General features: G+C 60.5%; 2 protein-coding genes across 8 annotated transcripts in view; one reads left to right on the top strand and one right to left on the bottom strand.

The window, feature by feature from the left end:
* Nucleotides 1–11373, top strand: part of PKNOX2 (PBX/knotted 1 homeobox 2) — a 137350-nt gene extending 125977 nt beyond the window's left edge. For all 7 annotated transcript variants that reach the window (XM_056115069.1, XM_056115068.1, XM_056115066.1 and 4 more), the window contains 6 exons: nucleotides 4581–4710; nucleotides 5055–5152; nucleotides 5547–5666; nucleotides 9149–9225; nucleotides 10397–10575; nucleotides 11093–11373. In XM_056115069.1, the coding sequence (XP_055971044.1) occupies nucleotides 4581–4710; nucleotides 5055–5152; nucleotides 5547–5666; nucleotides 9149–9225; nucleotides 10397–10575; nucleotides 11093–11319 (831 nt within the window). In that variant the 3' untranslated portion in view covers nucleotides 11320–11373. The remainder of the gene's footprint in view (nucleotides 1–4580; nucleotides 4711–5054; nucleotides 5153–5546; nucleotides 5667–9148; nucleotides 9226–10396; nucleotides 10576–11092) is intronic.
* Nucleotides 11374–19375: 8002 nt separating this feature from the next.
* FEZ1 (fasciculation and elongation protein zeta 1) overlaps nucleotides 19376–24387 on the bottom strand; it is a 38195-nt gene continuing 33183 nt past the window's right edge. The window contains exons 8-10 of the mRNA XM_056114963.1: nucleotides 24105–24180; nucleotides 21901–21966; nucleotides 19376–19691 (exon numbers count right to left, since the gene is read on the bottom strand). Coding sequence (XP_055970938.1) covers nucleotides 19675–19691; nucleotides 21901–21966; nucleotides 24105–24180 — 159 coding nt within the window. The 3' untranslated portion in view covers nucleotides 19376–19674. The remainder of the gene's footprint in view (nucleotides 19692–21900; nucleotides 21967–24104; nucleotides 24181–24387) is intronic.

The raw sequence follows: 24387 nt of genomic DNA, 5'->3' as shown, positions 1-24387 counted from the left end.
CCCCAAAACAGCCGCCTGGCGTCTGCCTGCTAATATTCTCTTGAAATAGACTCATTCCTTCAGAGCCTTATTGTACTTTCCCTTATGATCAAAATTAGCAAGAAACTTGCATAAAAGAGGACAATAATTGCTCAACGAGCATCTCGTTTGTAATTTATTAGTTTCTATTATTGTGGGTTGCCATGGCGATGCCGCGCAGCCCCGGCGATGGGAGAGATCCGAGATAGGAGCTGGGGAGGCTTCGAGGCCGCACCAAATGGAGATGCACATTTTTATCAGTAATTTTCATGAAAATAATAAGTGAGGAGTTAATGAGATGGAAAGCCATCCTGTGGCTATTGTGACTTTTTTTTAAGTGTTGATCTAATTAGAATGCATCGGTCAGGAAAAGTAATGAGGATTTAGTGCCTCCCCGCGTGCGGGGATCATATCAGAAAATTAGCACGAGTCTTTGGAAGTAATCAGGTCCTCGGAGAGGCCCCGGAGTCCCCCTCCTGGGCCCTCCTGCCGCCTCCAGTGCTGGCGTTAGGGGGATGCCCCTGTGCTGGAGAGGAAAGGCGGGCAGGGGGCTTAGAACCCCAGCACCCCCCGGCCCCTGGCAGGGCCCCTGGTGGAGAAGGGGGTTGTGGGCCGGGAGAGCGGATCACAGGAGGTCACCGCAAGCACAGGTGACCCCATCCAGCCCCTGGCCCTGGACAGACTTTGGTTCCTGTCACCGGAAGCCCCAGCTCTGCCCTGCACAGAGGAGCCCAGACAATAGGGGGAAACAAAGGCCCCAGGCAGGAGGGAATGGCATCAGGCTCAGCCTCCTTCCTGGTGGCTCTAGACTGTCCCCTCGCTCCCTCCACTGTCACCACATGCTCCCTGCAGCCTCCCAGGCCCCTGCTCAGGGACTGCCATTGCTCCTGAAGCCATTCTGTCCCTGACTCTCTCGCTCTGCCCGTCCACACTCACACATAGATGTACTCCCTCCAAGTGTGCACAGTGGCACACACATGCAATACACATGCAAATGCACATACATAGATGCACACATGTGTATATACACGTTCACACAAGTGTGCAATGGTGCACACCCGTACACATTTATGCACTCACGCATATATGTTTTTACACCTACACACACGCACATATACACATCCACACCTACATGTGTGCACACGCAGTCACACATGTGCTCATTGGGACACAGACAAGCATACACACCCCCATACACACACAGAGCTGCACACACCTGTGGGCATACATGGTCACACATATGCACAGTGGTGCACACACACATATATGCACATATATGTTCCCACACAAGTATGCACACATACACAGCCACATGTGCACACATGGTCACACATGTGCACAACGACGTGCACACATACACACCCCCTCCTGCCCTGCCGTGTTTCCCCACAGCTCTGCTTGGTCAGCGTCTTCCCCAGGTGCTGGTTTCCCTGAAACCTGGGCCCTTTCCTGACCACCCCACCCCCACCCCTGCCATGCCCGTCAGCGCCCCCTCCTGGGCCTCCAGTGCAATGCCCGACTTGTGGGGCTTTGTAAGCCCCTCCACTGCCGCTTGGGGCGCAGGCACGGTGGGTCCCAGTGTGCGTCTGGCCCAGGCCGGTCCTCGCTGTCACTGGGACCTGAGCGGTGGTCCACCGGGGCCATGTGTAAAGGATGTGTGGAGAGAGATGGAGAGTGACGATGTCAGTCACATCCAAGGGGTCGGGGGAGAGAGCCTGGTGCAGATCCGGGCGGGGGAGGGGGAGTGGAGCTGAGGACAGACAGACACAGAGAGATGGATAGACAGGCAGAGGCAAGAAGGAAGCGCCCCCACCTCAGCTGGGGAGCTGGGCACGGACTGCCCCCGTTGCCACCCTAGCTCAGGCCTGTCCCGGGTGGGGAGCGGGGGGCGGGCAGCACACACTGAGCGCTGGCCTGGCCTGGGAATGGGGGTCTCCCCTTCTCCGTTGTGGTCTGCACACCGTGGGCGCTGCCGGCCACCTGACTATTTGGGCCGCGTTTTCTCTCTCCCTGGGTAGAGCGGGCACGCCCTTAGGAAGCTGACATCCACCCGCTGGAGAAGACACCCATGTTCCTTTGTCCTAGTGTTGTTGTTGTTGTTGTTGTTTTAGGGCCACACCTGGAGGTGCTCAGGACTTACTCCTGGCTCTGTGCTCAGGGGTCTCACCTGGGGGGCTCTGAAGACCATAGGCGGTGCCAGGGATTGAGTTGAGTCTGCCGCGAGTAAAGTCTTCTTACTCCTGTCCTGCCTCAGGGACTCTGAACACGCTTTCCCCCGCCCCACTAGGAGCCCCCAGCCCCATCAGCACCGACAGCCCCAGCCAGGCCTCCCGGGGCCCCTCTGAGCTCGCTCGGCCGTGCGGTCTCCAGGGTGCCCCTTGCTGTAGGCACCGAACTGGGCTGGGGAGAGGCCGAGTGAGCCGCCCACAGGCGCCCCCAGGCCCAGCAGGACCGGCCTGAGGCCCAGCTATTTTATATCTCTGAATGACAGGGCAAGGATAAGGGCAGGCGCAGCCCAAGGATCTCCTCTCCTTTGCTCCAGGGGCAGCAGCCGAGAAGGGGAAGATGGACCCCCACCCCCACCCCGGCTCACCCTGAGCTGCTCTGTGTTCGCCTCCTCACACTCACCTCCCAAGCAGGCTGTGGGGAGCTTGCCATTGCTCCACACTCCCCCAGGGGAGGAGCACACAGAGGGTGGGGTGGCGGCCCCCAGTGGAGGTTCTGTGGGGGCCTGCCTCCCTCCTGTCTTGGCCCAGAGCCCCCTGGGGTCCCGCATGGGCGGGGCAAACCTGCAGGGCAGGAGCTGGGGGACTGGGTGGGACAGGAGGAGAGATGTGCTGGGCTCAAGGGGCTGGATTAGCTGCCGGAGGGGGGGGGGGGAGTCGGGGGCCAATTCGGCACTTCCCTCTTTGGGTCTGGGGTCACCCCCATGGGTGCTCAGGATTCACCCCCGACCCATCTCTCCAGCCAGGACGCTGCAAATGTCCTGCCACCCTCCTTTCCAGATTGACCAAGTGATGGGTGGGGGCCATCCCCAGACTTGGGGGGCTGTTTTGCAGCAGCTAAGCTGCAGCTGGTACCACCCTGTCCCTTTGCTGCCTCAGGGTGGCCTCCCGTGCGCCACGTGTGGGAGAAAGTCTGAGGCAACTTGGAGAATCTGGAATTTCCCCCCTAACATGAGGGAAGCCCCCTACTGTGTTTGGGGTGAGTGGCGCACAGCAAGGGGTCCCTGCTGGCTTGAAGAGCAGGGGGCTGGATTCTGCCCCTCACCCCCCAGTAGCTGGGAAAGCCTCCTGCAGACCCCGACTTGGACTCCGCCTGAGGGCCCCTCTCTGTGTCTCACTGGGGGGGGGGGGGTGTTCGTGTGCTCACAGCCCTCAGTGACTCTTTGGGGGGGGGGGCGTGGGGATTCGGGGTCCCTGGGGAAGGAGACCGGAGTCGCAGCCTGCTGGGGCCAGGCCAGGTGGGCGCTCAGGGCTGGGCTCTCAGCTCGGGCCTGGCCCTGCTCAGGTTGGAGCTGTGCCCCAGGTCACGGCCTTCAGCCACGCCGGGGGCCACCTGGAGGGGGTTCGAGCTGAGGGAGTGGATTCACTGGTGGCAGCCGCCGGCTCCCCCGGCTGGGGATACAGTGAATCTGGGCCCCCTAGAATCCCACTCCTCCTCGCCACAACCCGGGATGCCCCTGGAGTGTGGCGCCCCTTCCCCATTCCTGAGCCTGCGGGGGGGGGGGGGGTTCCTCAGCCCCCCCCTCAGCTCTGTTTCCCGTTTCGCAACTGGCTGAGCCTGAGCACGCAGCGGAGGCAGGGGGTGGGGGGTGCGGGTGGGCCCCTTCGTGTCCTGGGCCCTGCCCTTCCCTGCTCCCGTTCACACTTGCTCCCTGACCTCACTCCCCAGCCCTTCCAAGAACCCCGGGCTGGGCCCACAAGCTTCTTGGAGGTCTGGGCTGAGCCCCCTCCTGGCCTGCAGGCCCCCGACATCCAGGCCAGCACCCCCTTGCCTCGTGCTGTCGGGCTGGCGAAGTTTGGGGCCAGCAAATTCCTTAACCCCTGTAGTGCTCCTACGGCCCTTAGGACCACAACCCGCCTCCCCACCCATTGCTGCTACAGAAAGTGGGAGTTGGCAGGGGTGGGGAGGTGCCAAGCCGGGTGAGGTGGGCCCGTGGTGGGGGCGGGGACTGCCAGGCAGGCACCGGGTTACTGTTGTCAGCATTTCCACTCTGAGGCCGGTGCTGAGTGAGGGCCGCAACCCAGCCCCGAGGGTGCAGCTGTGGGCAGGGCAGTGCGAACAGAAACCAGGGCTTGGAGAAAGGAGCGTGAAGCTGGGCCGGACAGTCAGGCATGGCCAGGTCTTAGAATCACCCAGAACGTTCTGGAATGCCCCAGCCAGATGAGGGGAGGGGTTCTTCTGAAGTGACCCAGGTGGAGCACTCACCCCTGCCTCAGTTTGCTCCCTGGCGAGGACTGGCCCAGTGGATGGCGGGTGGGTGTCAGGTCAGGCGTGTTGGGGGGGAGGAGGGCAGAGGCACCATCGGGGCCCTAGCCTGACCGGCCTCCCTCCGCCAGGACCTCCTGCAAAGCTCCCCCAACTCCATGTCCGGGGTGTCCGCTAACCCCCCTGGGATTGTGGTGGCGGCGTCCACGCTCCAGCCGGGCAACATCGCCATGACAACCGTCAACTCCCAAGTGGTGTCAGGTCAGTGCTGGGCCAGGGCACCCTTGGGGCGGAGGGCAGGACCTGGCAGCAAACATTCTAGGAAGCCAGGAGGGGTGCAGGCCACCAGCTGTTTCTTGGTGGAAGTTTCTAGATGGTGAGCACCAAGACTGGTAGGGAAGGTTTAGGACAGTCCAAAGTTTCCTGTGCCCTGTGGGGACTGAGTGACAATTATGGTCCCTTCCCCAAACTGTCCCCGGGGGCCCTGCTCTGGGTCGTGCCCCCCTACCCCATCACCCCCGCAGAGGGTTTGCCCGTGAGCACCAGGGGAATCGGACCCTACTTGCCTTCACTCCTCCCTACCCCTGCACGGGCTGTCTCCTCAGGTGGAGCCTTATACCAGCCGGTCACCATGGTGACCTCCCAAGGCCAGGTGGTCACGCAGGCCATCCCGCAGGGCGCCCTCCAGATCCAGAACACACAGGTGAGTGGGCAGGCGTGTGCTCTTGGGCCCCCAGCCAGCGCTCCCCACTCCCGGACCCCAACCAGGGAGGCTGAGGCCAGGGCTGAGCTGTGAACTGTCCTCAGCCAAGGTGCCTCATCCCTGGCTCTGGGTTCAGATCCGTAATGGGGTGGTGACCAACCCTCCCTGCCTGCGGGGTCCCGTCCCCAGAAGCGCTAGTGATCCCGTGATCTGCCTCTGCAGTGCTCCTGCTCCTCTCTCGCCCCCTCCCTCCGGCCACTCCCTTGGGGCTGGTGTGGGGAGAGTCCCCCAAATGTACTGGGAAGGGAAGGGGGCTGGCAGCCAGCCTGTGTCTCTATGGCAACGGGTCCCTCGCTGCGCCCGCCTGCTGATGCTGGTTTTGTTCTGCCTGAAGGTTAACCTTGACCTCACCTCCCTCCTGGACAACGAGGACAAGAAGTCCAAGAACAAGCGCGGGGTCCTGCCCAAGCACGCCACCAACATCATGCGCTCCTGGCTCTTCCAGCATCTCATGGTGAGTGCATGGTGTTGGGGCGCCGAGGGCCGCGCAGGGTAAGAGGCCCTGGATGCCGGCCTCACTGTTCCCTCCAGAGCTATCTTCTCAGAGAGCCTTTGCCAGAGATACTTCCGGGGGGGTGGGGGCAAGGGAAGCATGGGGGGGGTGCAGCCGCAGCGGTCATCCTGTAGAGCCAGGCACCTGTGGCCATGGCCGTGTACCCCCAAATCATGTGGGAGCCACAGGCCAGTGGCCCTTGTGCGGCAAAGGCCCCCCTGCAGGCAGTACGACCACACGGGCCTTCCAGGGAAGGAACATTGCTCCCAGTCTGGCCCTCACAGCTGGGAAGCAGAAGAACAACCAGTACCAGCCTCCACAGCCACTGGATGCCCAGTGCACAGAGGATGAGTGAACCAGAGGCCAGCTGAGAGCAGGAACACCCAGACACCAGCCAGACTCCCAGACTCCCAGTCAGATGCACAGTCAGACCCACACCCAGACTCCCAGGCTCGCAGTCAGACTCATAATCAGACTCCCAGTCAGATACACCCAGACTCACAGTCAGACTCACACCCAGACTCCCAGGCTCACAGTCAGACTCATATTCAGACTCACAGGCTCATACCCAGACTCACTGTCAGAGTCACAGTCACAGACTGACACTCACAGCCAGACTCACAGAGTTAGAGTCAGACTCACAGATTTACAGTCAGACTCATACCCAGACTAACAGACTCACAGTCAGAGTCACACCCAGACCTACACCCAGACTCAGACCCACAGTCAGACTTACGCCCAGGCTCAACCTGTCCTTCCTTACTACCCTTCCCAGCCTGTGATGCTATGGCGATCGCTTTCCTGAGCCTCAGTGACTATGTTCATAAAGGCCTCCAGTGTGTGTTCAGCTTTAGCCCCACCGGCCTGTGTGTGCGTGTGTGTGTGTGTGCACATGTGTGTGTGCACACCACCAGACAGCCTTCATGGAATGCCAGAAAGACTTTACATGACCCAGCAACACTCAAGGACAGAACCACAAGTCAAGGCTGACAACTCTCTCTGGGCTAAGTGTGTCTGAGCTGAGTAGTGTGTGCGTGTGCGTGGTGGAATGAGTGTGTGTGTGTTGTGTGCGTGCGTGTGTGTGTGTGAGAGAGAGAGAGAGGGAGGGAGTCAGGGGAGGACATAACAGCTGTGAACAGTGTGAATACACCTGGAGTGGCTGACAAGACACACACACACACACACACGCACGTGCGCGCACACATACACACACACACACACACACACACACACACGGGCCTGCCAAGTGAGGTTGGAGAACCAAGGGTCACGGGGCACAGCCACTCTGGAGAGCACGCAAGGAAGCACATACTTCTGATCACGACTCAGTCGCTGGATCCCACCAGCCCTGCCTGAGGGATGGCGTCGAGCTCCGTGGCTGAGGTGCTGCTCAGACCTGGGTGCGGAGCAGGGACCAAGCAGGGGGGAGTGGGTGACGGGCGTGGGCAGGAGCTGACCCAGAGACGGTCGGCAGCTGGGGTGCCTGGGGAGAGCAGGCCGAGAGATTGGGGGGCGGGGCCCCGGGGGCATCTGAGAGAGTGCGGGACCCTAGGGTGCTGCTCTGCTGGTTTCCAGTCCTACTCGAGGGGCCAGGGTGGCCCACGGCCGGCTCCCAGGTTCTTGGTGTGGCTGGAACCTAACTCAGTAGCTCTTCAAGCAGAGCTCGGTCTTCCATCCTTCCGCTCCCATTCTTGGCCACTTCCCTATTGCACTGGGGTTTCACGTTCGCAGTCGCCGGCTACTGGCTACCTCCCGTCGCAGGGGCAGCGCGTGTGACTGGAGCAGCTGCCGCTTCCTTGCCAGCAGTTCCTGCTCCCGAACCTTCTCCCAGTTGCCAGCGTTTGGGGTGATGCAAATAGTGGTCAGTGTGGAGCTGTGCCGGCCAGCCCGCTCTTTCCTGCTGTGGACAGAGCACCGTGTCAATCAATAGCCCTGGTTCCTTCCCTCCTGGGTCTCTCCTCCAGTTCTGCTTCCAGTGCAGAAACCGGGGTCCCGAAGGCGCGAGGGCTCAGACTCAACTGTTTGGTTTTCCGAGTCCCCGTGGCTCTGTGTCCGAGCGGTAGGGGGGACCCTGTGGGGCCGAGCATCGAACCTGCACATATGGCGGGTGCTCTGCCCCCAGAGCCTGCCCCCCAGCTGATATCAAATCCCCCGCCACGAAAGCCAGGCTTTTGACCGCACCACCCAGCGGCTTGCAGAAAACCTGCCGAGTTGGGCGCTCAGCACCCTGTGTCCCAGAGTCCTCACATCCACCTGGGAAAGGTGGCTGCCAGCCGCGTGCTCTGGGGGTCTCCCTCGGCGGGGATCTAGAAGCTTCTCTCGCCCAGCTCTGTGCGTCCCAACAACTCCATCTGCTACAGGGAACCTGGCCTCCTCCCGTGTGGCTGGACAGTCATTGTTGTGTGGACAGGACATGTTTGGGGGTCTAGCGGAGCCACCCCCACTGGTGCTCGGGAGCCGTCGCTGCCGGGGAGGGGGCCGAGCCCATGCCCCAGCTGGCTTATCCTCCTCTCGCGCCACTCACACATGACTGTGCTCCCCGGTGGTCAGGCCTGCCCTGACCGGAAGCCCCTGGCCTGGCTCCTCGCTGCCTGGGAGCCTTGGTGCTGGGCTCCCCACCCTTGCACGTGTTCCCCAGGATCTCGTGGAACTTTCTCCACTTATATGGTCAGCCACAAAGAAGACCCTGCATGTACAAGGGGGCCCGGCCCCCAGGGCCTGCTCTGTTCCTGTCCCCGCCCACACACGGTCCTCATGCTCTGCAGCAGCCCAGCTGGGAGCGGGACTGTGGCGTCCCATGCTTTTAGGTGACTAAGGGGCAGGGGCATCGGGGGCAGCCACTGGTTGGAGCGGGCCAGGACCAGGACGGGGGCCACTGAGGGGGCACGACCCTCCCGTGCTGCTGAGTTCGCCTGTAGCATCCATGACCATCACCTCGCCGGGCTCGTGTATGAATCCAGTGCCCGTGGCAGAGGGCGCTGAAACACTGGCCACCATGTCCATCCTGCAGGGGTGGCCCAGCCCGGTCACTAGGAAAAGGACGGCCCGGGCTATGGCTCACACTGGCAGCAGAGCCCCAGGCGATGCCACGCCATGGTTACTGCAGCCTTGAAGGGACACTGAGGTGTTCTTTCCCGGGGCCTGCACTCAGGGATCACTTGGGGAGGCTCGGGACCTGGGGAGTGGCACTGGGGCCCCAGACCCAGGCTCTGCGCCCATCCTGAGGGCTTTGGACAGCTTGAGCGCTCTATGCTGGGACCCTCAGGTAGGACTCAGACCCCCTCGACGCCTGAACTAGGCTGGCTTTGGGGGTTCCTGCCTCTGGCCCAGTGAGCCAGAATGTGGCTTGTGGTTTGCGCGTAGTTCGCCCACGGGGGCAGACGTGGGTGTGGTCAGAGGCGGGAGTCCAGCTCACCGCCCTCATCAGCCTCCCCGCCTTCCAGCACCCCTACCCCACGGAGGATGAGAAGAGGCAGATCGCGGCCCAGACAAACCTCACGCTCCTGCAGGTGAACAACTGGTGAGTTCCCTCCCCTGGCCATGGGCCTGGCCTGTCCGCCTGCCCACCCCGTGGCCAAGCTCTGTCTGCAGCACCGCGGCGCCCTCTGCTGGGCAGCTGTGGTGGTACCTTCGGCCCTCAGGGCTGCACCCAACACTCAGGGGGCCGCAGCGGAGGGTGCTCTGGTCTACCCCACTGTGTGTGTGTGCATGCACAAGTGCATGTGTGTATGTGTCTGTGTACCTGTGTGCCTGTGTATGTGTCTGTGTGTGAATGTCTTTTACCTGTGTGTGTGCATGTGTGTGTCTTTTTGTATGTCTACATGTGTGTGAGTAGGTATGTCTGCATGTGTCTGTGTGTGTCTTTGTGCGTGTCTGAGTGTGTCTGTGTGTGCAAGTGTATATCTGTGTCTGTGTGCCTTTGTATGTGTCTGTATGTGTATATCTTGTGCCTGTGTGTGTCTGCATGTGTGTATGTGTGTCTGCATTTGTGTGTATCTGAGTATGTCTGTGTGTCTGTGTGTGTGCCTGTATGTGTGTTTGTTTGCCTGTGTGTGTATCTGAATGCCTGTGTGTGTGTGTGTGTGTGTGCAGAGCTGCGGTGGGAAGTAGGGAGGAGGAGGGATACAGCCATCCCCTGCCCTGTGATCTCTTTTCTGTCTCTGGGTCTGGCTGGGCTGCCCTAGACACAGGTCACCCCCCAGTGCTGGTCAGGCTGGCGGGGAGTGGACCCAGGATGTCAGGGAATAAGCCCGGGGTCCTCTGAGGGGAGACAGCAGTGAGTACCTTTGGGCGATGCTGCCCAGCACCTGCCTCTGCTCATCCCCAGGGACTGCACTAGATGCTGTATGCCGCCTGCCAGGGGCACTCAGAGTCTGGGTGCAGAGGTCTTGTGTGCGCATGCACGCGCGCGCACGCATACACACACACACACACACACACACGCACACACATACACCCGGGTCATTGTCATGCACAACCACACACACTCACACAGTCTAAAGTCACAGCCTCACACCTATACATACACAGACCCAGTCACACACAGTCAGTCACATAGTCACAGTCTTACACAGTCATCTACATTCACAGACACACACAGTCACACACACACAGCCCAATGCACAATTATAGGCGCGGGCTCTGCCCTCACCCTGCAGTGACATGACCAGCACCCCCCCCCACCCCGGCAGGTTCATCAACGCCCGGAGACGCATCCTGCAGCCCATGCTCGACGCCAGCAACCCGGACCCCGCGCCGAAAGCCAAGAAGATCAAATCTCAGCACCGCCCCACACAGAGATTCTGGCCCAACTCCATCGCGGCGGGGGTGCTGCAGCCGCAGGGGGGTGCCCCGGGCACAAACCCCGACGGTAAGAGCTGGGAGGGGTCCAGGCGCTGGGTGCGACTGCCGGCTCTGCCACCGTCCCCACTGGGTGGGCCCCGCCACAGAGCAGGAGGGAGTCGGGCCCACAAAGGCCCCTCCCTAGAACGGGGCCCCCACAAATACCGAGACAGCCTCGCTCCCTCCACTCCTCCATGCCACCCGCCATGTCCAGTTTGCTCATCATGGCCAGTGGCCCTGAGCTCTGTGAATGATTCCAGGAGCAGACGGCTTATGGCCCACCACGAGGACAGGGCTCATGCCTGCCACCCCTAATGGTGGAAAGGCCTTGCTAGCTCCCATGGGGGGTGGGGGGAGGGCGGGACTGGCCTCACCTAGGTCAGCCCCCTGCGTGTTGGCCTCTACACGGTGACGCTCAGGGAGGGGCGGCCACCAGCGCTGGCATTTGAACGGGGTGGGACCTGCGGGTGGCAGTTGGCCTGGGATTCCCCCACCCCCACTCCCGCAGTTCCTGGGCCTCAGTCTGGCCTTGTGCGCCCCTGTAGGTTCCATCAACCTGGACAACCTCCAGTCCCTTTCCTCAGACAACGCCACCATCGCTATGCAGCAGGCCATGATGGCCGCCCACGACGACTCGCTGGACGGGACCGAGGAGGAGGAGGAAGACGAGATGGAGGAGGAGGAGGAAGAGGAGCTGGAAGAAGAGGCGGATGAGCTGCAGACGACGAACGTCAGTGACCTGGGCTTGGAACACAGTGACTCGCTGGAGTAGTGGATAGCCCGGATGGCGCTGACCGCCGCCTCCGCATGGGCTCCCGGCCGGGGAGAGGGGACGCGGGCAGGCAGCACCCAGGAAGTGGGCCCCCGAGCTTCCCCGGATCAGCGATGGAAGACACGCAGAGGGGAGCCTGCTCTGCCCATACATGGAGCCTCACCGAGCCCCCCCAGCCCCTCCTCCAGAGTTGGGGGGCCAAGGGGCAGCCGTGAGATCTGGACTCACCAAATTTCCCAGGACAGACGCCCCTGGGCCCCCGACCCCGCGGAAGGACTTGTCGGGGAGTCGCCCTGCCCGGGGAGGGGCCAGGGCTGGCTGCGGGGAGCTCTCCGCCCGCAGATACGCTGCAGAGGGAAGGGCAAGGCCGACGGGGGCCACATTCCGCCCCCAGACGGTTCTCGGCTGCTTCATGAGACTCAGGGCAGGAGGAAGCCCCAATGCAGAGCCAGTGGCCGGAGGAGGGGAGGGCCAGGGGGTGCCCCACGGGGCAGGTGGGGCAGGGAGCACAGCACTTCCTCCCACCTGGAGGCAAGAGAGGCATGGGCTCAAGTAGGTGACGACAAGGGTCCCCCCCAGGGTTGGCTTTGGGGACCACTGTCCCCCACCACTGTCCCCAGATGGTCCCAGATCTCAGCTCGGCCCAGCAGGACCGTGGGGTGGACCTGCTTCCCCGGTCTCACCCCCGCAGACCAGCGGAGGGCTGCCAGGCCAGCTTAGGTCTCCCCGCCCGGAATGCTCCTCGGCAGGCCCATCCCACCGGCCCCCCAACTCCATTCTATCCTTCCAGGAAGGCAGAAGAAATATCGGCAAGAAGCATCCAGCCCGCTGGGAAGCCGGGGGCTGGAGAAGGTGCTACATCCCTTTTCCCATCGGCATCCAGAATGCGGGATGGGCCCGGAAGACGTGGCACCCTGAGCCAAGTGGTGCCGCCCACCCCTCTCCCATCTGCACCCCGCCTTGGGGCCCTGCACGGGAGGCCCCGCCCCGCGCCCCGCCCCCCGGCCGTGAGAACTGGACTGCGCCTGCGTGTGTGTCCCACCGGCTTTCCCGGCAAGGACCACAGCTTGCTCTGTGAGATGTGCCCTGGCCAGTTCCAGCCGGGGCAGCATGGAGGGGCTGCCTGCACCCTCGGGCCCCTGGGGCACGCCCCCCCCACACACCTGGTTGGGGTAGTGCACAAAAGGATGATTGCTTTCTTGAGGTCTCTCAAAAATGAATGTATTTCTCCCCACCCCACCCCCACCCCCCAAAACAAAAGAGCTGATATTTAATGTTTTAATAGGGATTTTTGAGCAACAAAATCTTATTTATAATCCGGGTGATCCAATCATTTTTTTACTCCCTTTTGATGCCATAGGTAGAGGCAAGTCGAGCTTTTTTGGCGTGAGACTTTTGCAACGTGCAGTGGGATAAAATACATTTCTCTTTCTGGTTCATTTTTTTTTCTCGTCAAGACGCACGCGCGCACACGCACCCCACCCCTTCCAGGCCTCCCCTCTGGACGGGCACACCTGCACACCTCCTCTCAGCCCTCCACCTGCCCGGGGTCCGCACCTCCTGATGTATCCACCAAGCCAGGACTGAATGTGGCCGAGACGTTTTCAGTAAACCTTATTAACTACCACCACCCTGGTGCGCGCTTCTCTCTGTGCTCAGCGGGCCTCGGGGCGGGGACAGAGAAAAGGGCGCGGGCTGGGGGGCGTCCCGCAAGCCCCGTCCCCTCGGAGCCCCACGCACAGGTGGCTGCTGGCTCCACACGCCCTCTCCTGGCCGCGGCCTGCCCAGCAGGGGGCGTCCCCTGTCTCGTCCCCACCTGGCATCTCCCAGACCCCTCCCAGGCCTCCAGGCTGTCCTGGGGTGAAAGATCCCCGAATCTGGAGGCTGGGGCAGGTCAGGAAGGAGCTGAGAGCAGCCTCCCCAGCGAGGCGGTTTCCAGCCCCCAGATGTTTGGGGGTGCTGCTGGGGGGGTCGGGATCCATGCAGGAGGCGAGCTCTTAATCACAGCCGCTAGGGGCCCCTGTGTCCCATGGGGGAGCCGCGAGGAAGGGGGACAGTCACACACAGGGGCACGGCTCTGAGATTCTGAGCCTGCGCTACCAGACGGTTCTACGGACACTGTGGTGACCCCACATCCATCGCAGCTCCTCCCTTGAAAGCCACTGCCCAGAGCCGGGGAGAGGACAGTCCCTTAAGGCAATGTTTTTGCAAGGGATTGTTAAAAGATGTGCTCCAGGGATAGCACAGTGGGTAGGCCGTTTGCCTTGCACAACGCCGACCCGGGGTTTGATTCCCAGCATCCCATATGGTCCCCTGAGCAGCGCCAGGGATAATTCCTGAGTGCAGAGCCAGGAGTCACCCCTGTGCATCGCCAGGTGTGACCCCCCCCCACCAAAAAAAAGAAAGATGTGCTCCAGGGGAGGTGGGTGAGAGAGGAGAGAGAGAGAGGGAGAGAGAGTGCACAGTGGGCCCAGGCTTGCATGTGGGGGTCCTGGGTTCCATCCCTGGCACTGCAGGAGCAGCTGCCGAGCACTAAACTGGGAGTAGTCCTTAAGTGGTCAGTTGCAGTCCTCTTCCCCCCCCCCCAAAAATAACCTGTTCTTGAGCCCCAGTTCCACGGCAGTGTGGGGTGAATTGCACATGCCACACTGGAGCCGTCCCCAAACAGCCCTGCGGGCAGGGGCACTGCCTTCCCACCCCGAAAAACCCAGCCCCGGACCCAGTGTTCCACACGAGGGACGCTGTACCAGGAAGGAGACTAGGCCAGGGACAGTGACCTGAGTCCTGACCACGCAGAGCACATGGGCAGCATCCTGGTCAGCCTGGCCCTGTTGGTGCCAGCGTCTCTCAAAACAAGCAGAACACACCTCAGCCCTGAGAGCCAGCTTCCCCTCAGCCACTCTGGGGGCTTGTCCCCATGCGGCTACATCTGGGGGGTGCAGCTCTGCCCGCTGACATGATCTCCCCAGCACTGGGCCACAGGTTCTGCTGTCGTTCATGGTGGAGGTGTGTGGCTGAGTCTGGGCTGGCTGATGACGTCAACCTTCCATCCCGTCGCCCACTTTGGGGGCCTTTCCTCCCAGGGAGCGTGGCTCTGTGCAGGGAAATGTTCCTTGTTCCTGGGAGGGAGGCGCTTGGCTCTGCAGGCATCACTGGACAGACACTAGCAGGGAGGCACCGCACAGGGAACCCGCACTCCCCATGGCCCCACAGCTGCCTCCCTGTCCCCCTTGGAGGACATGCTCAGCCCCACGGCAGTGGAAGGGAGCAGGGCCCGATGGAGAAACGTCCTGTTACCATGACTGGGTTTAGGGCCACCTGGGCCCCATGAGCCAGCGGTGGTGGGCGCAGGCCAAAGGCTGCCTTTGGCTCTGCAGAGATCTCTTCGGCCCGCAGCCCCCCGCCCCTGCACCAGGCAGGTCTGCGTCTTCCCAACGTGGCTTTTACTTTGCCATTTCTCCCTGGGCCAATCTCATTTAGCCCCTTTGCAAATTAAATGCCTCTCATTAAACGGAACCCATTTAGGACAATGCCCTTCAGGTGTGTGCACCTCGGCACATCTCTCATTTTAAGACAAGTGTTTGATTTATTTTTCATCTCATTACACTCTTTAAAATTATGTGCATCTCATTACACTCGCCGCCCGAGCTGGCTTCTTTCAGGTGTAGACATTACCCACCACCCCTCCCGACCCCCCCCAGATTATCAGGCGAGGATATTTTTTCTCTCCATTTCATTACACGCCTTACAATTTATGTGCATCTCATTTCAATCAGCCATTTAAGACAATTCCCCTCAGTTGTGTAGGTCTCGTCATCTCATCAGACCTTTTCATTCTCAGCTTTCTCCTTCCTGGGCACGCCGGCCTTATGTGGGTGCTCTTTGCACAGCCACCTGTTATTCCCGAGTTGCTGGGGGCTGATTACACACACACACACACACACAGAGAGAGAGAGAGAGAGAGAGAGTGCTTGCAGAATTTATTTGGGCCATACCTGGCAACACTCAGGGCTTACTCCTGGCTCTACACTTAGGAATTACTCCTGGTGGTGCTTGGATCGTATGAGATGCCTGGAATGAACCCGGGCCAGCTGTGTGCCAGGCAAGTGCCCTATCTATCGTACTATCTTTCCGGCCCCTATCACTTGCAGAAATTTTTCTATCGTACTATCTTTCTGGCCCCTATCGCTTGCAGAAATTTTATCACAACAAACTGATGAAAAGCCGGCTGCCCAGTGGGGGCTCCCGGACAGTTTGGTGGGGAAGTCTGAACACGGGGTACCCCTGACATGGGCAAAGCCGCCAATGACTCTGCCCTCAGTGGGGACCCGAAGTGGCTGCCTGGCTCCCACGTGGAAAGGGCGGACACAGGCGCTGTCTGCCTGTCACTGAGGGTGTCTGAGCTGCTGTTCTGATGGGTGTTCAGCCCAGGCGGACTCCCCGATTCTCAGCTGCTCTTCTGAGCCCACCCAGTGCAGCTTGGAGCAGAAATGACTTTGTGTTCCTGCCAGAGGTGCCCGGGGCTCCTGGCTCAGGGGTCGCTTCCTCTCAACCCCCATCCAATCATACTCAGTGAGGGTGAAGCTCAGGACGGCAGCTCAGGTTTGGGGGGGGGCATTGTGAGGCTCTCCCTCTGCATTAGTGCACGGGGGGCTTCCACGAGCTCCCCCAAGGTGAATGCTCACCTCACAGGCTGCAGGGTGCGGCCAGGAGCACCCACCTTAGAGCAGCCATGGGCGGAGTGGGGGGCAGCAGCTTCTCAGGCTGTGAAAGGACCCAAGGGACCACAGAGCTAACAGCCCCCCAGGCTGGCAAGTGGCACAGGGCTGAGGCTGTACCTGCCCGAGCCATCACCTCCAGCTCCATCCAGCTCACCTGGAGGAGAACAGGCGAAGGAGAAAGCCCCAGGTTGCTCTGCGGGCGTGCAGGCCTTGCAGGTGGGAGACACGTGCAGGGACTCTGCGGACCCCCCAGCCCCTGCCTCGGGATTCACCCACATGAACCCAGCAGATGAGGCTACCCTGGGGGTCTGTGAAGGCAGATTGTCTTCTAAGTGCCGGGCGGTTCTCTGCCCCCCCCCCCACCCGGGGACTCTGGGCTCCCTCTCTGAGCAGGACTTTAGGACCAGGGGCACGGGGACGCTGAGTCCAGGGAGTCTAACTCCATCCTGTTTCATTTCCAGTTCTCCTGAGTCCAGGGGCGAGCTTCTGGGTCCCCGTGGGGGAAGCAGAGGCCCTGCCTCCTCCCGCTCCCACATTCTGGTGGACTGAGAACTTCAGATGATTGGGCACTTGGCCTGGGCTGGGCAGAATGGCGGATGCAGCTGCTTAGAACGGCACCCTGACTTCTAAATCAAGGGAGGGAGCACCGAGAAATGAAGGCATTTCCTCACCAGCCCGCCTTGGCCTTCCCTCCCAGCAGGAGGGGGAGGTGTTCCAAGAGGGGATCTCCACTTCTCTGTCCCCCACCACACACACACACACACACACACACACACACACACACACACACTTCCTGTTGGAACAACCAGGGCAGATTCTAGAAATCTCCCAGCCCTCCTCCCACTACCCCCTTGGTGGGTGAGGGGTGCAGACAGATCTGAGGCATCAACAGACCCAGAGAGGGTGGCAGAAGGCTTTAGGGCCAGGGCTGCAGGTGAGCTGGGCCAGGGATGGATACGGGCAGCGCGGACCCCTCCTCTCCTCCTAGAAAGGGGCTCCCAGGTCCGTAGGCAGGGAGGAAGAGCAGAGGGTAGGAGGGAGGAAGGGTTCGTGTCAGGGAGCGAGCAAGAAGGGGCTGCAGGTGCACCACAGGCCCATCTGGCTGCCCTGGGCCACACCTCCGTGGACAAAGACAACGAGTGTCCATGGAAAAGACTGGAAGGGGTTCCCCCCCACCCCCCACGCACACACACACCCTGGCTCGCGGCTGGAGCCCCGGATTCATGTGCCTGGTCTCTGGCAGGTTGGAGCGGAATGAGAGGCACAGGGCAGAGGAGAGTGCCAGGACGAGTCTCAGGGGCTTTCAGACAAAGCGAAGATCCGAATGCCAGCCTGCGCCGGCCTGGCCCATTTGCATATTCCATGCTGTGCTCTTTTAAGCGACATGAATATGCATGAGGGCCTGGGTGGGGGTGCTGGCGGCTGCAGGCGTTGGTGGCCCATTGTTCGCTGCAAAGCCAGCGCCTTCCTGGCCCCAGCGCTGCCCAGCGGCCCCTGGAGGACAGTGCAGGGAGCACGGCTCAGTCTCTCCTCGCCTTGCAGAGTGTGCCCCTCTCTCTCGCTCAGGTTTAGGCTGCAGAGGCCTGGGAGCCCCACCATAGAGTAAGGCCCAGGTACCCCAGGGATAGGGTCCACGTGTGCACAGCACCCCCAGGACAGGCTCCCCTGGGATCCACCAGAAGCCCAGACAGCTTCCACCCCGCCCCCTCCTACCCCACTATATCTAAGGGCCACATCTTCCTCCAAGCCAGAAGCAGAGGGCAAAGGGCACGGGGCAGGCCCTTGGGGAGAAGAGCCTGTCTCCCACCTAACAGCTTCTATTTGCGGGGGGGGGGGGGGGGGGGTAGCGCTGGGCCGGGGAGTCACCCTCAGCTGTGCTGGGGACCCAGCCGGGCAGCCCAGTGCAGTGTGTGCATCTTGCCCCAGACCAGCGTCAGGATCCCGGTTTCAGTGGCAGGTGCCCCCTGGGGCTGTGACGGCTCCACAGAGGCTTGACCCATGTCCTCCCCCCCCCCCCGCCCCCCGCACACACACACCCTGAGCTCAGTACCAGCTGGGCCTCTGATGAACAGCCTGCTCTTGCCTGTGCCCGCCGAAGATCGCCAGCTCAGCCCCAGGACCCTGAGGGACACGCAGGAACATGCACTCACTGTTGTTCGGTCCTGCGTGCCCTGGGGTTCGGCCCCCAAAGTCGGGGCTCCGTGATTCAAGAATAGACGGAGCTTGTGCGAGCTCTGGGCTGCTGGCAGCTGCTCTGACGGGCCATTTCCAGATGCTCCCGAGCCGCCTTCCGGGCCAGCCGAGCCCCCCCCCCCCCCCGGGTGGGGTGCTCCCCATCAGCTCCTGCTGTGCACCCTACCTCACCCCCCTCCAGACCCCGGGAGGTTATTTTTAACCCCAGCAGCTCTGATTGCTTTGATGCCGTGCAGACACCTGCTGGCAGGATAAAATGGGAGGGAGGATGGTGGCCCAGATCTGGGAAATCAAGGCAGGAAGAAGCACGTGTGCGTGTGTGTGCGTGCGTGTATGTGCGTGTGCGTGCATGTGTGTGCGCGCGCAGTCACACACTTTATGACCTTGCAGGTCACCATGGGGGGCCTGCAAGGGGGTCTGTGGCTGCAGGAATCTTTCCCCCAAAGCAGCCAGGACCCGTGTGCCTTTCATCTGCACCCCTGAGCACTGTGAGTCTGGGGCAGAGATCCCCACAGTGTCCCCCTGATCTGTGCTCCTGTGGACTGTTGTGTCTGTGGCTCCTGGGGGGCTCAATCTCTCCTCCCCCCAGTCACACACAGGGCCATGTCTGGGCTGGCACTGACGTAGCCAGGGGGGCCTCCAAGAGGCTGAGGGGGGAAGGGGAGGGGCACAGTCAAGCGGCCGGGCCATGGGTCAGTATTCCCCAGCCTCGCTGACCACCCCTGCATGCTGGAGCCAGTGCAGGGCCTGGCCTGAGTCGGGGACACGTGTCATGGGGGGAGGGGTCGGGACTTCAGGAAAGCAGCAACAAAGTCCAATGCAGAGAACCCAGTCCCTGTCGACACACCAGCACCTGCCAGCACCTGCACTGGTTTTTCTCCCCAACATTTTTTTTTTATATATATTTGGGCCACATGTCAGGGATCCGTTTGCAAGGCAAGTGCCCTGCCTGCTGCACTACCTCTCAGGTCCCATCCTCGACTCATTTCCCAGCCAGCCTCTTTACTGGTGGCTGGGGCCAGATCGGAGGTCCAAGGCAGCCCCCACCCTCCGAACGGACCCTCTGCAGCCCCCCCCACACACACACATACCCTGCCAGGCCCGTCCGGCCTCTCCCACGGCGCCAGACTCCAGAACAGAGCATTAATTAAATGAAGGTTTATTTCAAAATTAGTCTTCGAGTGTCAGCTGCTTGGGAGGGCCGGAATCAGACTAGATAATGAGCGGTGGGCATGGCCGCCCCTCCCCGCGGGCACCGGCCCTGCCCCTCAGTCATGCACCCAATGAGAACTAGGACTAGAAGCCAGCGTTGGCGCGGGATCCGGGCTAAGCTACCCCGCTTACATACACGCCGGAGGAGGCCGCGCGGCTCATGCAGTGCCTGGGAGGGCGGTGGCGCTCGCTCATGACCTCCGCAGCGAGGCTGCTCCCTGGGGCCGGGTTAGGTGGGACAGAGCACTGGAAAAGGAGAGGAGAGGAGAGGAGAAGGTCACCGCAGGCCCCGCTTGCTGGGGCTCGCTGTGATGACTGACAGGAGTTCTAGGCCGGGAAGCAGAACAGTGCTTGGGGGCTCAGGCCTGGCCAGCGCCCCACCCTGCCCCACTCTGGCCCCCGGGGGCCCCTAAGCACTGCTGGGGTGGCCGCGGTGACCCCAACACAGGGCCGGAGCAGCAGCCCAGCTCCAGGGCGCTTGCGTGAAAGTGCCCACTTGGTTGAGAGTCGCTCTGGGGTTTGGGAGCGCTGGGAGAGAGGCCAGAACACAGAGGGTTCAGCCTGTGGCCCCCACAGCGAGGGGCCAGGGCCCACACCTGCTCCAGCGGTCCCGGAGCTCAGAGATGGAGGGTTTCTGGCAGCATGACCCCAAGGCCTCTCTAGCACTGAACCCCCTTGCTACCCACCCCACACCTGAGACTCAGATGCTCTGAGTGGACAGAGCTTCGAGTCTCTGGGGCCCTGAATGGAACGTTGCCCTTACGGTTTACCTCCTGCCTGAAGCTGCACCTCACCCTAGTCATGTGGTCCCGTGGAGCACAGCCGGCGGGGTGCGGGTGCCCACAGCCTGACGCACGGGGAACCACTCTCAGTGCGGCCGTACGTAGCCTCTGTCGTCGTGGCCTTGAGCCACACCCAGCCACGCTAGGGTCTTACTCGTGGCTACACACTCAGGAATCGCTGCTAACAGTGCTCAGGTAATCACAGCCGAGTCCGCCATGAGCAAGGCAGTTGCCCCACCCGGCCCCTGTCACAGCTGCATCTGGGAGGGAGTCCTTTAGGAGGTCCTAGCGGGTGGGCGTGCATCAGCCCAGATTGAGGTGCTTGTAAGGAGACAATTCAGTACCCCAAGGCTCTTTCCTTTCCACACCTAACTCCAAAAGCTCTCTTGATAGAAACAATCCCCCAGCACCTTTCTCCAGAACTTGGAGAAAATAAAATTCTGTTGCTGAAGCCACAGAACTTGGCTTCAGAGGGCACTTGGCTGGCATAGCCCGAGCTGATTCGGACACGCACATCCCAAGTAACAGGCTGCCAGTAGGAGCCTCTTCGTGGGAAGTGGGAAAACCTCCCTCACGGCCCAAGATTCTCAGATTGATTTGGACCCCACCAACGAGCAGGAAATACAAATCATGGTGGAAACGCTAAATTGAGCCCTGGATGGAAACACAGCGAACAAAGGCCTGAATGAAGGGGCTTTATGGCTCAGACGATCTGGCTTCTCCAAGAAACAGATCAGTAAGAGACAGCCGACTGCGAGGCATGGAGAGTTGCTGGGTTCACGGTAAAACTAGGAGAATCAAAACACGGGAGAGACAAAAACACTAAGGTATTTATTTCCCTAGCTGTGATAATAATGTGGTTATATGTAGTTTAAGAGTCCTCATGGGTGGGGCCAGAGTGATAGCACAGTGAGTAGGGCGCGTGCCTTGCATGCAGCCGACCAAGATTCCATCTCAGGCATTCCTGAGCCCTGCCAGGAGTGATTCCTAAGTGCAGAGCCAGGAGTAACCCCTGAATATTGCTGGGTATGTCCCCAAGCCCAAAAAACTAAAAAGTCCTTAAATGAGATGGCCCTGGGAGTGGAGCCCGTGTTCTGTCTGCAGGAGTCTGGGTGCAACCCCCATACCACAGCAGACTCTGAGCACCAACCCCCCAAGTAGACGGGGCCTTCTGTCTTACACGTGTCAACCGAAATATTTATGGATGGGGAAAACAATTCGAGGATTGGGATTTCCTCCGAAATAACATGGAAGGAGAATATGGGCTGGGGTGTTGATGAACCAGATCGGCTGTGAGCTAACAGGGTGTGTCACTGTGCTTGAAACATGCTGTAGACGTTTTCCAGCCTTCTGTGGCCGGAGCTATGGAAGGACTCTGACCCAGGCCTCCAGCTGTTTTCTTGCAAGCCCTGGAAACCGTTCAAGGAGACCTCAGGCGTTCTGTTTCCCAACAGAATGGGCTAAAAGCCCCAGAATGTCCACTGTGTGGCCACAGCTGGTCTGACTGTGCCTCCTGGGCGTCCCGCCCACGACTGCTACCTGGCCTGGTGCGGCCTACTGGAGATCCCCATGCCAGCTGGCCTTGCAGGCATGCTGGGGGAGGCCGCAGGGGGAGCCCTGTGCCACCGGCAGGGACCCCCAGCCCAGGATCTGCGGGAGGAGGTGGCACTTACCTTTCAAAATGTAGTCTGTGAGCAGAGTAGGCACCTTCTCGTTATCCTCCTTCATGGCGAAGAGAACTGGAGGAAGGAGAGAAGAGTGCCATGAGCAAGGTCCGGGTGTGCAGAGAGTGAGACTGGGCACCCACGCGCAGAGACCAGAGCCACTGGCTCCAGGAAAGCCGGTGATGAAGCCAAATTCTAGAAGCTTCTGTGAAAGCCCATGCCATAGACGGTAGCTTTACGGGAATCGCGTGAAAAAACTAGCTGGACCTCATTGGTCCTGTCAGAATGGTCCCAGCAGGGGCTGGAGTGATAGCCCAGTGGGGAGGGCATTTGCCTTGCACACAGGGAACCCAGGTTCAATTCCCAGCATCCCACATGGTCCCCCAAGCAGCGCCAAGAGTAATTTCTGAGTGCAGAGTCAGGAGTCACCCCTGTGCATCGCCGGGTTTGACCCCCCCCAAAAAAAAGAATGGTTTCAGTAAATTTCCTTGGCTCCACCTCACAGCGGCTCCATTAACCTCGGACAATGCTAGGAACCCTGAGCACGGCCCTGGAGACTCATCGACCATCCTGCAGATCCTGGGTTTGCTAGAGCACCTGGCCACGCGTGAGACACAGCCAAATTCCACAGCACTGACATCCCAGTAGGAGCGCGCTGAATCCGATGGGAAAGTAACACAGAAGCCAACTAAACTCAAGCACAAACAGGAACAGCTCAGCTAGCAGTGAACAGCGTCGTAAACCCTCAGACAAGGACTTAATGACCCCAGAGTGAGATAAAACAATCTTCACAAAATTTCTTTCACTGAAATAGTTTTGATAATTCCAGCAGCCAGTTAGTTGTAACAAGCAATATGAAAATAAATTATGTGTCTGAAAAGGGGGCCAGCTTGGGGGTGCTTGGGAAAATGGGGACAGTGGTGGAGTGAAGGTCACACTGGTGCTGAGACTGGGGTTGGAACACTGAGTGCCTATAACAACCGGGCTATGAACAATTCTGTAGACCACGGTGTTTGAAGGAAAGAAGAGAGAGATGGTGGGACAACATGAGCTCTATGGGGAATCCACGCTGAAAGGCGTGGAAACATCGGGAAGGAGTGCATGGAACTAGGAGGAGCTAATGCTTGCCACAGTGTTCCTGCCTGCGCTGGGTAAACATGGGGCAGGGTTCCCACAGATATGGATTCCCACAAGGCTAGATTCTCACAAGACTGGACTCCACGTGGGCTGTATTCTTCCAGGGCTGGGTTCCTATGAGGCTGGGTTTCCACAGGGCTGGATTCCTACAGGGCTAGATTCCTATAGGGCTGGATTCTTCCAGGGCTGGGTTCCTACAGCGATGGATTCCCACAGGGCTGGGTTTCTACCAGGGCTGGATTCCCTGGGGGCCAGCTCTCTCCAATGCACAATTGGCCACGTACCACAAGCAAAGCCAAAACGCCACAGAAGCAGCCCGCGTTAAAGCAGGTCAGGACACTGTCCTGCCCATTCCCTGCTCCATGGTCGCGTCCTTGCTCAGCTGATCAACTCCTTTCCCAAAGAGACCCCCAGGGACAGGGACCTCCCTGCCTGTCCCCGGGTTCCTTTCTCCCATAGAGCCAAGTTGACTGACAGCATTTGCCACATGCCCCTGGCCCAGGGTGCGAAGACACAAGGGCCCTTCACGGGCCTGAGCCTGAACCCATTCCTTCCAGGAAACAGACTCCATTGGCCATCATCCTGGCCTCACCCAAGAAAGCGGACACCAAGGACAGGGCTTCCAGCTGCTCTGGGGAGCCCCCCATTTGAATCAGGAAGGCTCAAGTTACAGAGGAGAGAAGGGGTAGGGAAGTGGGCCAGTAGTCCAGAGGACAGAGTGCTACAATCCCCGCATCCCAGCCTATCCCCCCACAGCTCCGTTACCTCAGGCCAGTCGCCCAAGGGAACCACAGGTGGGCGGGAGGGGGCCTAGGACCCTGCAGCTCTGGGTGTGTCTGTGGGGTGGGGGGGCAGTGAAGTGGCCCTTGGACAATGGACAAGGCGGGTTCCAAGTCGGGGGGCTCTGCTCAGAAGTGGGTGCTTCCCTCTGGGGTCCCACACTCTCCCGTTGAACCGTCCAACGGGGAGATGGATGTGCCCCCACCCTCCTCCCCCACCTCCAGCTCTGGAGAGTAGCGTTCTTAGGGCAGCCCTCCCTGGACTGGAGAGAGCAGGGTGCGCACTGCAGAACTCACTGTTGGTCAGCATCTGAAGATCCTCCACGGATGGCGGCGAGGCCTTCTTCTCGTAGGGGATGACGGTGTTGAGATACTAGGAGACAGACAGATGGACTTGGTGCTTGGCACAGGGGCTGGGGGTGGGCTGTTCTCCATGCCTGGAGCCCACCGCTTACCCCTCCCATAAAGAATTGTCCTTTTCAAGGCTTCAGCCCGTTCATTAATCAGGAAAACCTTCCCCTCATCTCAGCTTCCTGCATCACTGGCTCTATAGAAGAACAGGTAGCCCCTGGGGTGAGGA

This window comes from Sorex fumeus, unplaced genomic scaffold (genome assembly GCF_029834395.1).
Source record: "Sorex fumeus unplaced genomic scaffold, SorFum_2.1 ptg000028l, whole genome shotgun sequence".
In the NCBI taxonomy this organism is placed as follows: domain Eukaryota; kingdom Metazoa; phylum Chordata; class Mammalia; order Eulipotyphla; family Soricidae; genus Sorex; species Sorex fumeus.
Note: the sequence above shows the minus strand (reverse complement) of the source record. Positions and strands in the feature narration are given on the sequence as shown.